At 34.2% G+C, this 12,618-nt stretch overlaps 1 protein-coding gene across 1 annotated transcript; it reads right to left on the reverse strand.

The window, feature by feature from the left end:
• Positions 1-2,071: 2,071 nt before the first annotated feature.
• On the reverse strand, positions 2,072-4,010 carry LOC107485469 (gibberellin 20 oxidase 1-D-like). The gene is made up of 3 exons (XM_016106003.3): positions 3,405-4,010; positions 2,799-3,120; positions 2,072-2,504 (listed from the first exon to the last, which is right to left on the reverse strand). Exons 1-3 carry the CDS (start codon positions 3,956-3,958, stop codon positions 2,241-2,243), a joined length of 1,140 nt encoding a protein of 379 aa, XP_015961489.1. The 5' UTR covers positions 3,959-4,010; the 3' UTR covers positions 2,072-2,240.
• Positions 4,011-12,618: the final 8,608 nt, after the last annotated feature.

Below are 12,618 nucleotides of genomic sequence, written 5' to 3' on the forward strand. Positions count from 1 at the left end.
CACGTGTCGCAACAGTATTCATCCACATGTCATCCATTATGTCATCATTGTAGATGCACTAAATTAGTCCCTCACTTTGTATTAAGTGACTCATTTTAGTCCCTAAAATTGAATGTCGTGCACCAAACTAGTCCTTTCACCAATTTTTTTTCATTTTTTTAAATTTAAAATTTTTAATATCTTGGATGTACTAATTTTAATTTTATTTTTTTAAATATCATTTAAATACAAGTGCTTTCATAAAAATTTTTTAGATTTTAGTTTTAATTATATAATTTTTTTAATAATTTAACATTGATAAATTTTATAGTATATAAATATGTTATTATAAAAAATTATATGATTGATTAGACACATTTTTTTTTTATAAAAAATGTGATTTTAACAAAAACTTAATAATTAAAATAAACATTTTTTCTTATTAAATACACGTTTTTGTTATATGTAAATGAGCTAGATTGAAGGTACTTCAAGTACTGTCACTACCATCTCCGACCTCTACAGTCTAGACGAAAGAGGTCGGAGATGGTAATGAGGAAAGTTTGAAATGTCTTCACGTCAACTCCAAGACGGCGGTTAGGGGTAACCGCAAGAGAAAAAATATTTTATAAAAGCACTGAAAGAGGTCGGAGATGGTAGTGAAAGTGTCTGAAATGCCTTCATGTCAACTCCAAGTCGGCGGTTAGCGTATTCGCAAGAGAAAAAATATTTTATAAAAGCACTTTTATTTTAATAACATATAAAAAAATAGAATTGAAATTAATGCATTCAAAAATATTGAGAAATTTGAATTTATAGAAAAAAATGAGAAAAAATTGGTTAAGGGACTAATTTAGTGCACGACATTCAATTTCAGGGACTAAAATGAGTCACTTAATGCAAAGTGAGGGACTAATTTGGTGAATCTACAATGATAATATATTAGACGACACGTGGACGAATATTATTGCGACACGTGGCACAAACAGACACGCGATCAAATAACATTGTGACACGTGGCAAAACCATCCACGTCAGCATGACACGTGTCACTGGTCACCACATCATCATATTATTACATGTGGCCAAATCATGAAGTGACACGTGTCACCTACAGTCCACGTCATCAAGCCATATCATCACGTCGATAATGGAAAATGGGTAAGGGACTAATATGGTGCACTTTTTTCAATCTCATGGACGTAATTGGTGCAATTGAAATCTCAAGGACGATTTTAGTGCACGAAGCCAATCTTAGGGACAAAAAACTGCTTCAAATTTAATGACACTCCAAAAAAATTTACGTAACCTCACACTTATATTTGAAGTCAAAAAATGATTTTAATCTCAAAGAAGATTTTTAATAATATACTGTTACTAAGATATCATTTTTATTTCTAATTTAAATTATTCATTGATTATAGAAACCAACTTTGCCAACACTAATATCATCAAGCGAAAATCACATATCCATATTTAAGACACATCCTTGAAAGAAAAACATACATGCAAATATGGAACAAACAACACAATAAAAAGTATATACAATTCAACAATTCATAAAGAACATGTCTTCACAAGAGCATACGACAAAAAGAAAAAAACAACTCTAACAACAACCAATAAAGAAAAACGAGGACGAGCGCTACATAAAAAGACTAAGTCCATCAACTAAAATAAATGCAAAAAATCAAACCACCAAATAAAAATATCAATTTGTACAATTCCAACATCCAAATTTTTTGTAATACAAATTATTTTAAATAAAACACCTTTTAAATTTAACTTTAATTATTTTACATATTTAATTTAATTCTACAAAACATAACAATTTTTTATATTTATTATATACTATTATTAATTTACCGCCCTGCGCATCCCGCGAGTCTGATTCTAGTTATAGTTTAATTATATCTCATTTTCATCCCCCCTCTCTCACACAGTGTCTTCAATTCACCTCTTATTTGATGCCTTTTCAAACTCAATAAGATTAACGTTTCAAAACCCCAAGTGAGGAATACTATATTTCTCAAGAGCCAAATGTAATTTAATTTTATAATAAAAATCATACTTACATACATGCATAACAAAAGACAAAAAGAACGGTGAGGACTATTAACAATGACTTAAGTAGTGACAATATGAATTCAAAGCATGCACAAAAGCATAATAAAACTATACGTCACTACACTAAAAACAGCTGAAGTAACATTTGGCCTCTATATTTTGGTGTTTCTGCTATCTTTTGGGGGATACCTTAGTTACTTCTTTGTTTCTTGTAGCCACATTGAGAAAGCATCAAGGGTTTTTGTGTCAGCCCTGTAATGTCTCTGTGTAAATTCAAGAAGACTTGCCCATGTAAAATCTGGATACAGCTTTGGATATTCCTTGTTAACAAGATCTTTTGGTGAAGTTACCACTTTGTCCATTCTTGGACATAGAAAGAAAGCAAGTGATTTCCTCACAAGTTTTCTGTTTACAACTGCTCGGTGCATGCAACTCTTGTAAAGTCCATTTGTTAGAGCCTGAAACCAAAGATTGAGAAAACCACAAATATTATGTCAAGTTTATCAAACAATCTTACTAATATTCTATGTAAATAATTTCCAATTTTAGAACTTCTGGACTTATTGAACATACCTTACTTATTTTTCTCTTTTACAATTTAAAATCTTATTATCAGAAGTTCTACTAAAATTTGTCTGTTTTAACATAAGTGTTACTTTATTTTTGGACTCAAATTCAAGACTATATATCTAGAGACCTTTCTAATACATGCATCAATTCGCAACTAAAAAGTTACAAAATATGATACGTACCATAAATGTGTCACCAATGTTAACAACAAAGGTGTCTTGTTTAGGGTTAACTGAGTACCATTTTTCATCCACAAACACTTGTAGGCCTTCAACTTGATCTTGGTGGAGAATAGTTAGTGAGGTAGGGTCACAATGGGGGCCAGTTCCAAGAGCTAAATCAGGTCTTTGGCATGGTGGATAGTAATTTAATCTCATCACAGAGTCATTCCCTTCAAAGAAATCTCTGAAGTACTTGCTTCCAACACCTAAACTCATTCCAAGAATCTCCATGATCCATAAAGAAAGATTGCTCATGGCTTCACAATAATCTTGGTACACAACCCTTAAAAAGGTATGAAACACAAATGAGTAGTCATTTATTAGAAGAAAAGAAAAGCATGTTTTTTGATAATCAAGAACAGGTCACTAGCCGATTCAGTTTAAAAACCAATTGTTAGTAAATCGGTCAAAACTAGTAAACTAGTTGAATCAATCTCTTCTGTTCAATAATCGATACGAGTTTTGAAAACTTAGGATAATATTAAACATAAAAAAAATTAATGAGCAAACTTTTGAGCTTTGATTCAAAGAATTCTTCGTTATGATTAAAAAAAGAAATTCGCTTACCCAAATTGTCTAAAATCTTCTCCCATAACACTAAGGAAATATTCCTCAACAGTTTTCTTGGATGGATCAGAGGCAGAGTAACGGAAAGAAAGTGTTTCCTTCCAAGGAAGCTTGGAAGGGAACCTTTCAGTGAAGCTACTAGCATAACCACAATATTCTCCAATTTTTCTCTGAGCTCTTTGCTTCTGAGGTAGCTTCAAGCCGAAGAAATCGTCCATGAGCTCATGTGCTCGAGCTATTAGCTTCGCATTGACTCCATGGTTGGCCACAAGAAAGAATCCATGCTTCTTGCATGCCTCATTCACTTGCAAACAAGCGTCCAACACGGCTTCCATGTCGCCGGAGAGAAATGCCTTCAGATCAATGGTTGGAACTTGGAATTCTGGTGGCCTTGTTAGACATGGCTTCTCATGTTCAGGCCAAATGAATTGAGATGGAATGTTGGGTTGGAATTGCATGAAAGATGCATCAAAAATCAAATTTTGCACTTTTTTTTCATTCTCTATTTGATTTTGAGGAGAAAAAAGAACTGCGGAAAGAGGATGAATTTGCATTCTTAGAAATGAAGAATTAAACAAAGTGTTTTCGTTCTCTAGAACCTTTTTTTGTTACAAGCGATTAAAAGTGGCAAATTTTGAAACTTTAGAAGAGTAGTTTTGGTTTGGTAGTTGAGGGAGTGAATTTGTGTTTCTTACTTATAGTAGTTTGGTTTCTGTTATTGAAAGAAAAAAAATTGAGCAAGGTACTTAAATAAAATGATTAGAAACCAAAATTATTAGATTACAATTTTTTGAAATTGCATACTTTTTTACAATTTTTCTTTATCTAATGTAAGTCGTTATCGGGAGTAGCGGTTTTGAGTTGAATGTAATCTGTTGGAGTGTGAAGCGGATTATGTAGAAAAGCGTGCTGGCCAAAACTGTTAGAAGATGTAGCGATTTTTGAATGATCTGTGTCATGCATAAATCGCTACTGTCTATAGCAGTTTATGAACAAATATGCAATTGTTGTAAAGGTGCTGTGGTTTATGTGAAGGATGGCTATAAAACCGCGATAGCTAGCAGCGGATCCTTCATTTGATGTGAAAAGAAAATTTGGTTAGAGAGAGGAAATTCTTGAGAGAGGGAGGAGGAGACTGGGATTGAATTTGGGTTCTTTGGAGTGTGCATATTCAAGTAAAACCAAAGCGGACGAAGACCACTTGTACCAACTCAACGGCGTTGTCCACGTTGTCGGAGGCATCAATGAAGAGGTTAGTTTGTTTTCTTTTTAGTATTAGAGTTTAGAATATAAAATCTAATATTTAGAGTATAGGAATTAGAATATAGAATTTAAGATTTATAGTTTAGTATTTAAAACTTAAGATTTAAATTTAAAAGTTAAAAAAAATTCAAAATTTAGACTTAAAATTTTAAAAATGGCACATTTTGTTACTTGTTCTAAAGTACATTAGTTCTATTTTTGTATGTAGATAGTAGTACTTATTTTTCAACTTTATTAAAAATTAAACTCAAAAAAGATTTAACATACAAATTTAAGAGAACTAAACTAAATATTTAGTTAATGTATATATTAGAATTATCAGTAATTTATTAATTAGGTTTTAATATGTTAGAATTTTTATGTTTGTTATTCTCAATTCTAAAAGATTGGATAGATAATAGTTACGTAGTTATTTCACTAGATTAGGATATATTTGGTAATAATTTATGGTTTAGGCTTGTAAGTATTAAAATTTAATTACAGTGTGGTTATTTTTATTACATGATGCAGTTAAATAAGTGTATTTACAGCATTCGAAGACAATAGAATATGCTTATGCATAAAAGGATCATATCTTATTTGGAAGCGGGCTAGCTTGTACCAGTTGGCTAGATTGAACAATCGTTGGTTCTGGTTGAATGAGCCTATAGTCAACGTATTCATTGATAGGTGGCGTCCTAATACGCATACCTTTCACATGCCATTCAAAGAGTGCATCATCACACTGCAAGATGTGGCATATCAGTTGGGATTTTCTGTCAATGGAAAGATTGTTAGTAGATGCCTCACTGACTTCAAAAATTTATAGAAGATGGCAGACTAGCTTGGGAGTGGTTTCAAGAGTTATTTGGCAAGCTGCTACCACCGAATAAGGTCAAGTAGATGACAGTCCACTTCACATGATTCCACGAGAGGTTTAGGGTGCTACTAGCCGATGTGAATGAGCATACTGTTCGCATATGCGCACGTGCCTGTATCATGATGCTGCTATCCACTCAACTGTTAGGTGACAAGAGTACGAATCGGGTTCATATTCGATGGTTGCTATTTGTGGCAAATCTTGATGAAATGGGCAATGATAGCTGGGATTCAACCGCATTGGCATGCATGGTTGTATCGATGCATGTGTCGGGTGGCTTTTCAGTCCTCATAACATCAAACCAATAGTCAAATTTTGCCTCAATCTTCGTATAAGCAGCATTCACAACTAGCCGTTTTGCATCCTGACCTTTGAAATTGAGGGAGAAATTAGCGGCGACATGACGAATGCAAAATGCTTCATATGCCTGAGGAGGTAGTCAACTACTATCCAGTGCTTCTAGTGCAGCCTTGATACCATTGTGTCTGTCAGAGATCACCAAAATACCTTCTTGTAGAGTCACATATTGTCATAGGTTGGTCATGAAAAAAGACTAGGACTCTGCATTTTCTCCTTCCACAAGTGCAAACGCAATGGACAAGATATTCGAGTTTTCATCTTGCGCGATAGCAAGAAGTAAAGTACCTCCATACTTGCCATATAAGTGAGTACCGTCAATGCTGACCAGTGACTTGCAATGTCAAAATGTCTCAATACAACGAGAAAATGACCAAAATAGACGATTATTGTACACAGTAGATTCATCAACCTAATCACCAACTCTAACCAGAGAAGTCGTCAATAGCGCAACAGTTCCCTCCATGGTAGACTGCACACCAAGGATCCAACGGGACAACTCGCTATAGGACTCTTCCCAATCTCCATAGATCTGTGTATTGCCTTCTATTTTGCCATCCATACATTCCTGTAACTATGCCTGAATCCATAGGTTGCTTTAGTAGCTTGCTACAACACCTTTATTGTAACCGTAGCATCGGCTCTAACCAACGAAAAAATCCTCGCAAAAATAACATGATAATCAAGCTGTCAGTGATCGTTTGAAATCGATGTAGCTAAACAAATGTGAGGTCCATTGTACCATCTAACCTCCCGGGTACTCTTTTGTTGCCGAAGTGTGATGTGAATCAACCATGTACAATCTTTACCGAACTCCTTGCATCTTCCATGGTACTTAACTGACTCTATCACCTTGTACTCAACTCCACGATGGATGCTATAATTCTTTACACTCAACACAGCTTCCTCCTTACTTTGAAAAGATTGGCCAATTTGAAATTCTGTAGCAGCATTTTCCTCATGCAATCCTTCACCCCCAAAGGTAGGATCTACGTCCGGCTGTTGGCCGATGGCTTCTAAGTTCAAGGTTGAGAAATGTGGAGGATATTGCTATGTGTCGGAACTCGATGGGCCATGATGTGTAGATGGATTACTTCGAGTATCCTCATCAACAATCCCCAACAATGTCAACAGGCTCTTCGTTCGAATCATCCTCTCGCATCGAATTTTCAACTTGATCCAGTCCACCATCACCTGCAAAATCAGGAATCAGACGGGGTGAACTAGCCATCCCAACGGCAACAGATGGAGGATCAACCAACAAACAAGCAGGTGCAACCACATGCATTGAGGTCGAAGCACCTCCCAACATAGTTGAATGAGGATTCGTCGGATCCTATCACAAATGTATCATACTTCACACCAATTGATGCAATAGCAATATGGATCTTGTAAAATAACTTCTTCACTCACTTTGTCCCACACACCCTAACTTTTGCAATATACTGAAAATGACACTCTACTTTAATACAAATGCCATCCACGGGTATATATATATAGAGGTTCCAGGCATACATAATTCACTACAGGGTGCAAGGGTTTAGAGCACAACATATTTCTTCATAAATCGTTATAGACAGTAGCGGTTTATGCATAGTACGAATCACTCAAAAACTACTACATCCTCTAGCGATTTCTAGTCAGAACGCTTTCTTACGTAATCCATTACACATTCTAGGAGATTACATGCAACTTAAAACCGCTACATCTTATAGCGATATATATAAGAAAGTTGCAAACATGTATGTTATTTTAGAAAGTTGTAATCTGGTAATTTTAGTTTCCAATTATTTTATTTCTGTAACTTGTCCAAAAAACTTATCATAATTTGAGCATTATCGTTTTTTTCCTTATATAAATTCTTCGCTAAATTTACTAATCTGTCACACATCTAAATTTTATTTAAAGATTTATCTTTAATCAATAAATTATTGTATATACAAAAATATTTAAATTTATGATATTTATTTAAGTAAAAAATAAACTAATTATGGAGTCAATCTAAATTATTCTCACTTTTTCAAATTTTATCAATAGAATTTGGATAATGATGATTGTAAATTAGAAAGAAAAGCAAGTGGTGTAATGGAGTTTAGAGAAAAGCCAAGATGATTCATTGGGGAAGTCGAGGAACAGATATGAGCATCTTAATCATTCGAATTATTGATGTATAGTTTGGTTCAATTTCTATCTCTATCAATCCTCGTGTGTTTATATTGTGTCTTCTATCTTTTTATAGATACGTATCATCATGGCACTATTCATATAAGCATATCATATGGGATAAAGATTCCCGAATAAAATAATAGTTTTATTTTTTTATTGAGGAGATCTAAAATAAGACTACGAATACAAATATGCAATGTGCAGCGTAGGTGTATATATGTAACTATAATGTGCTGAAGTAATAACGCCTTTGATACATATTTAAATTATGTATTAAGCCATTTCATTATACATTGAATTTGAACCATTAATAAAATTTTAATATATGATGCACTAGTTTTTACACGTACATCACAGTATTGTCCTTAATAATAGTATGACATATTATTCGGATTTTTTTAAATAAATAAAATAAATATTTTATTTACAGATATAAGTAAAGTTATTTAGAGCGTTTTTATCGATTTCTATAACATGTCTTATCTCATTTACAGTGTAAACGAAATAAGTATGTACATATCTCATTTATACTAAAAACAAGATAAGGCACGTCAGTAAGTATACGTATCACGTTTGTATACGTGATCTGACGCGTGGCTTATTTCGTTACGGTGTAAACGAGATATGTATGCACTTATCTCGTTTACATACATAGCGTCTATATAAGTAACTCGTTCACAGCACCTGTAGTGTCACTATTATACCATTAACCTTCATTTCTCTCTTTGTCGCACGTTTTGTTGATATTCTTGAGATACTTGGATGTTATGGCGTGCGCAGATGCACGGCACGATGATATCAACTGCCTGAATGCTACTTGGCACATCGTGGGAGCAATTAACTTCCAGGTCAGTATTATTGTTTTTATCTTTTAAATAAATAAGCATGTGTTTATAGTGAAGGGTACTTTGATAGATTTGGTGTTGTTACACATGAATAGAATAGATTATGTTTTGGTAATATAAAATAAGTTAGTTGGCAAGTTATTAATATTTGTTAGGTGTCGAATGTATTTTTAATAAATATTAATTTACTAATTAATTTAGTTTAATTTATTCATTAACTGCGCTTATTACGTTATCTTATTTCTTTAAGTCGAATTTTATACTTTTAATTTTAATTTTGAATATACTAGAGAATTTAGTTTAAAATCCAAAATTTTACAAGTGAAATAGATTTGTTATTAAAAGGTTTCATTTTTTAACAAAGGCCTCGCCTACCACTTAGACGGGCGAGCCACACTCTTGCATCATCGGATGCCATTGTCCTTTACATGAATGAGGTTGGGTTTGGCGACACGGTGCAGCTCAGAGACTTCATGTTTAACAACTCTTTGATCACTGCATTCGTGGAGCGATAGTGTTCGGAGACCCACACTTTTCACCTGTCATGGGATGAGTACACCATCACCGTACAGGACGTTACGTACCACCTAAGGTCATGCACACACGGAGAGGCAATAGGTGGGTGCTTGCATGACTTCTAAATTTGGTACCAGTACCCAACATGGGAGTATGTAAAGGAGCTCCTAGGTGTCTGGCCTCCTCATGCTCAGCAACAGGGTGCCCAGAGGAAGGAGTCGTTTAGTATCAAGATGACATGAATTTGGGACCGAGTCAGGCACATGTCAGCGGTGCAGATGCAACCATCCTCTGTCAGTACATGAGGTGTTACATCTTCTTGCTAATCAAGGGTTACCTAATGACGGACAAGTCAAACAATCAGGCGCATATCAAATGGTTGCCACTTTTGGATGACTTCGCTAAGTGTTGCGGTCTGTCTTGGAGATCCATAGTGTTTGCATGGACGTACCACTCCTTATGCCATGCAGCACATTGAGATACGACTGACATAGCTGGATGCACTTTGTTCCTGGTCTCATAGATATACCATAGATTTTCTCGGTGGTGTCCACTTGAAAGACAGATTATGAGATTTTCCCTAGCAGTGAGATAACTATTTTCATTTACGGTTTTTATCTTTTGTATTTATGCAATTAAACTTTGTATTGCATGAAGTGAGACAATTTGATTGTTGCGTATGTAAACAGCTTGATAGGCATGTCCCAGCAAAGTAGGGACCAATATGAATAGAAAATCCTCCGATGATGTATGTCATTAGATCGATTGCAATTGCATGAGGTACGCGCATTAGTTTTATTTAGTTGTCGACAAACGTTTAGTTCTCCTACGTTATGAATTTGTGACCAACCCTAAACTCCATACCATCGTCTGTGTTATAATCGTCTGCACCCATATTGGGAATGGAGATATCTCATGCATCGTGTCCAAATCCATTGTATGATAGTGGATGGGTACAGCTGATAACTCTGAAATTGGTTGCGGAGCAGGCAAAATGTATCAAATTGATCTACCAACCGGAGCTTCTGGTACGAACTCATCCTCGTCATCATTCTCAGATGAACCACTTTTGTTGTTATCGGCAACATACTCTTCATCGGACTTCTCACCATTCACGTCCATGTCTACCGCTAGTCTAGAATAGTGTAGGGGTGGTGGTGCAAGAGGTGGATCATCTTGGACGTAGGGATGGCAACGGGACGGGTAGGGGCGGGTTTTTGCTCTACCCGACCCGCCCCGTCGTACAACAACCCGCATAGAATCCGCCCCACTTCTACCTGCGAATAGTAAAACGTTAGACCCTAACCCGTCCCTGCAGGTACCCGCCCCGCCCCTATAATTATTAAAATCTAATAAATAAAACTAAATTTCAAAATTTATATAACCATCATTACATACATAACATAAATTAAAGTAAAAATTTAAATATGATACATTAATATTAATCATTTACTAATTATTTTACATATATTATACATATTATATATTAAAATTATATATTATATATATAGCGGGGCGGGTATTACCTAAATCCGACCCCGCCCTGTCTCGCTAAAAATCCGCCCCAGTGCGGAGCGGGTAGGGGTGGATATCTGCAGGTTCGGGTGGTATTGCCATCCCTATCTGGACGAAATTTGGGCTGCCAGAACTACCACCCCATCATAAACCTCTGCAGAAAGCTCATCACTTGTTCAGCCATGATTCTCACGTGGACATCAGACATGAGGAGCACATGCTCATCGCCATCGAATCAGAACAGACAAAACCGAAATACACCAACCTCTTTTCTCTCATTACCACTGAAGTGCGCCAATATCAGATTCTTTAACTCAGACAAAGAATCTGCTCTCCAAATGCGCATCAGACTAGAATTCTCATACTCAAATATAACCCCAATGTCATTGTTTCGCATGTGACAGTTCAGATACAATGTTACAACAAAAAAACTACTATCACTCGACATTTCTACTAAATTTATTGAAAGAAATGGATGAAAAGAAGGATTGAGAAGTTTGTGGAGAATATCAATAGTTTGTAGATCTTTTTATAGCAGATTTACAGTTAAAATGAAATAAGTATATGCATATCTTGTTCACAAGGTAAATAAGATACGTAGAAGTCGCTCTTTCCTATGTCTCACATGTACAAACGTAATACGTATACTTGCTTACGTGTCCTATCTCTTGTTTATAGTGTAAACGAGATATGCACATACTTATTTCGTTTACACTATAAATGAGATAAGACATGCTACACAAATCGATAAAAATATTTTAAAAAATCTATATTTGTAAATAAAATATTTATTTTATTTATTTATAAAAAAATCCATATTATTCATGTGTGCATGTAATATTCTAATTGTTGCTAACTATAAGGATGCAAAAAGTACTTAGAATAAAACAAAATAATCCAGCAGAAAATAAAAATACAAAAGCAAGGATAACACGTAACCAAACAAAACACAATCCACAAGGTATGCAATTATCAATTATGCATGCACATTATGGAAAATGAATATTAAATTAAAAAGTTAGAGAAGGAAAGGCTCTTATTAACCCATGGATATTCCTCTTACTAGCCAATTAATTAATACAACTTTTATTCGGCAAGAATTCCGTGAGTACTAATATACTCAAGTCTGAATACAAAAATATCAAATAACATGTATTTCTATGCCAGGGTTGCCAAATATATAATTTAATATTTTTTAATTATTTTAGTAATATAGATCATATATTATTTCATTCTAAAGATAATATAAGTATTTTTATTCTAATGAAAACAAGCAAATCAAGTAGAAGATTACAAATGAAGACAACAGCAAATATCATTGAAGAAAAGGAGAAAAAATAATCTCTTGGGTTCAAATCAAGTAATAAATCGTACAAAAACAATAAATAAATAAATTTCTTCTCTATTAACTTGTCAAAAGAAAGAATTTTGCTCTTATTAGAGTATAAAAGAATAATCTCTTACTTTTCATAATTTAATTATGTTTCATTCTCTATAACATCATCACATCAATATATACCATATGAATATTATTCATGAACTGATCCAATAATTCTTGTTAAAGTAACTAATGATGATGAGTTTAAGCCTAATATGCACATACATAATTCATGTGCTAGATAGATTTTCATGTCTAGTACCTGGACCAAATCCAAACAAAAAATAACAATGAAATAAAATAAAAACATGCTTT

This window comes from Arachis duranensis, chromosome 4 (genome assembly GCF_000817695.3).
Source record: "Arachis duranensis cultivar V14167 chromosome 4, aradu.V14167.gnm2.J7QH, whole genome shotgun sequence".
Classification (NCBI taxonomy): domain Eukaryota; kingdom Viridiplantae; phylum Streptophyta; class Magnoliopsida; order Fabales; family Fabaceae; genus Arachis; species Arachis duranensis.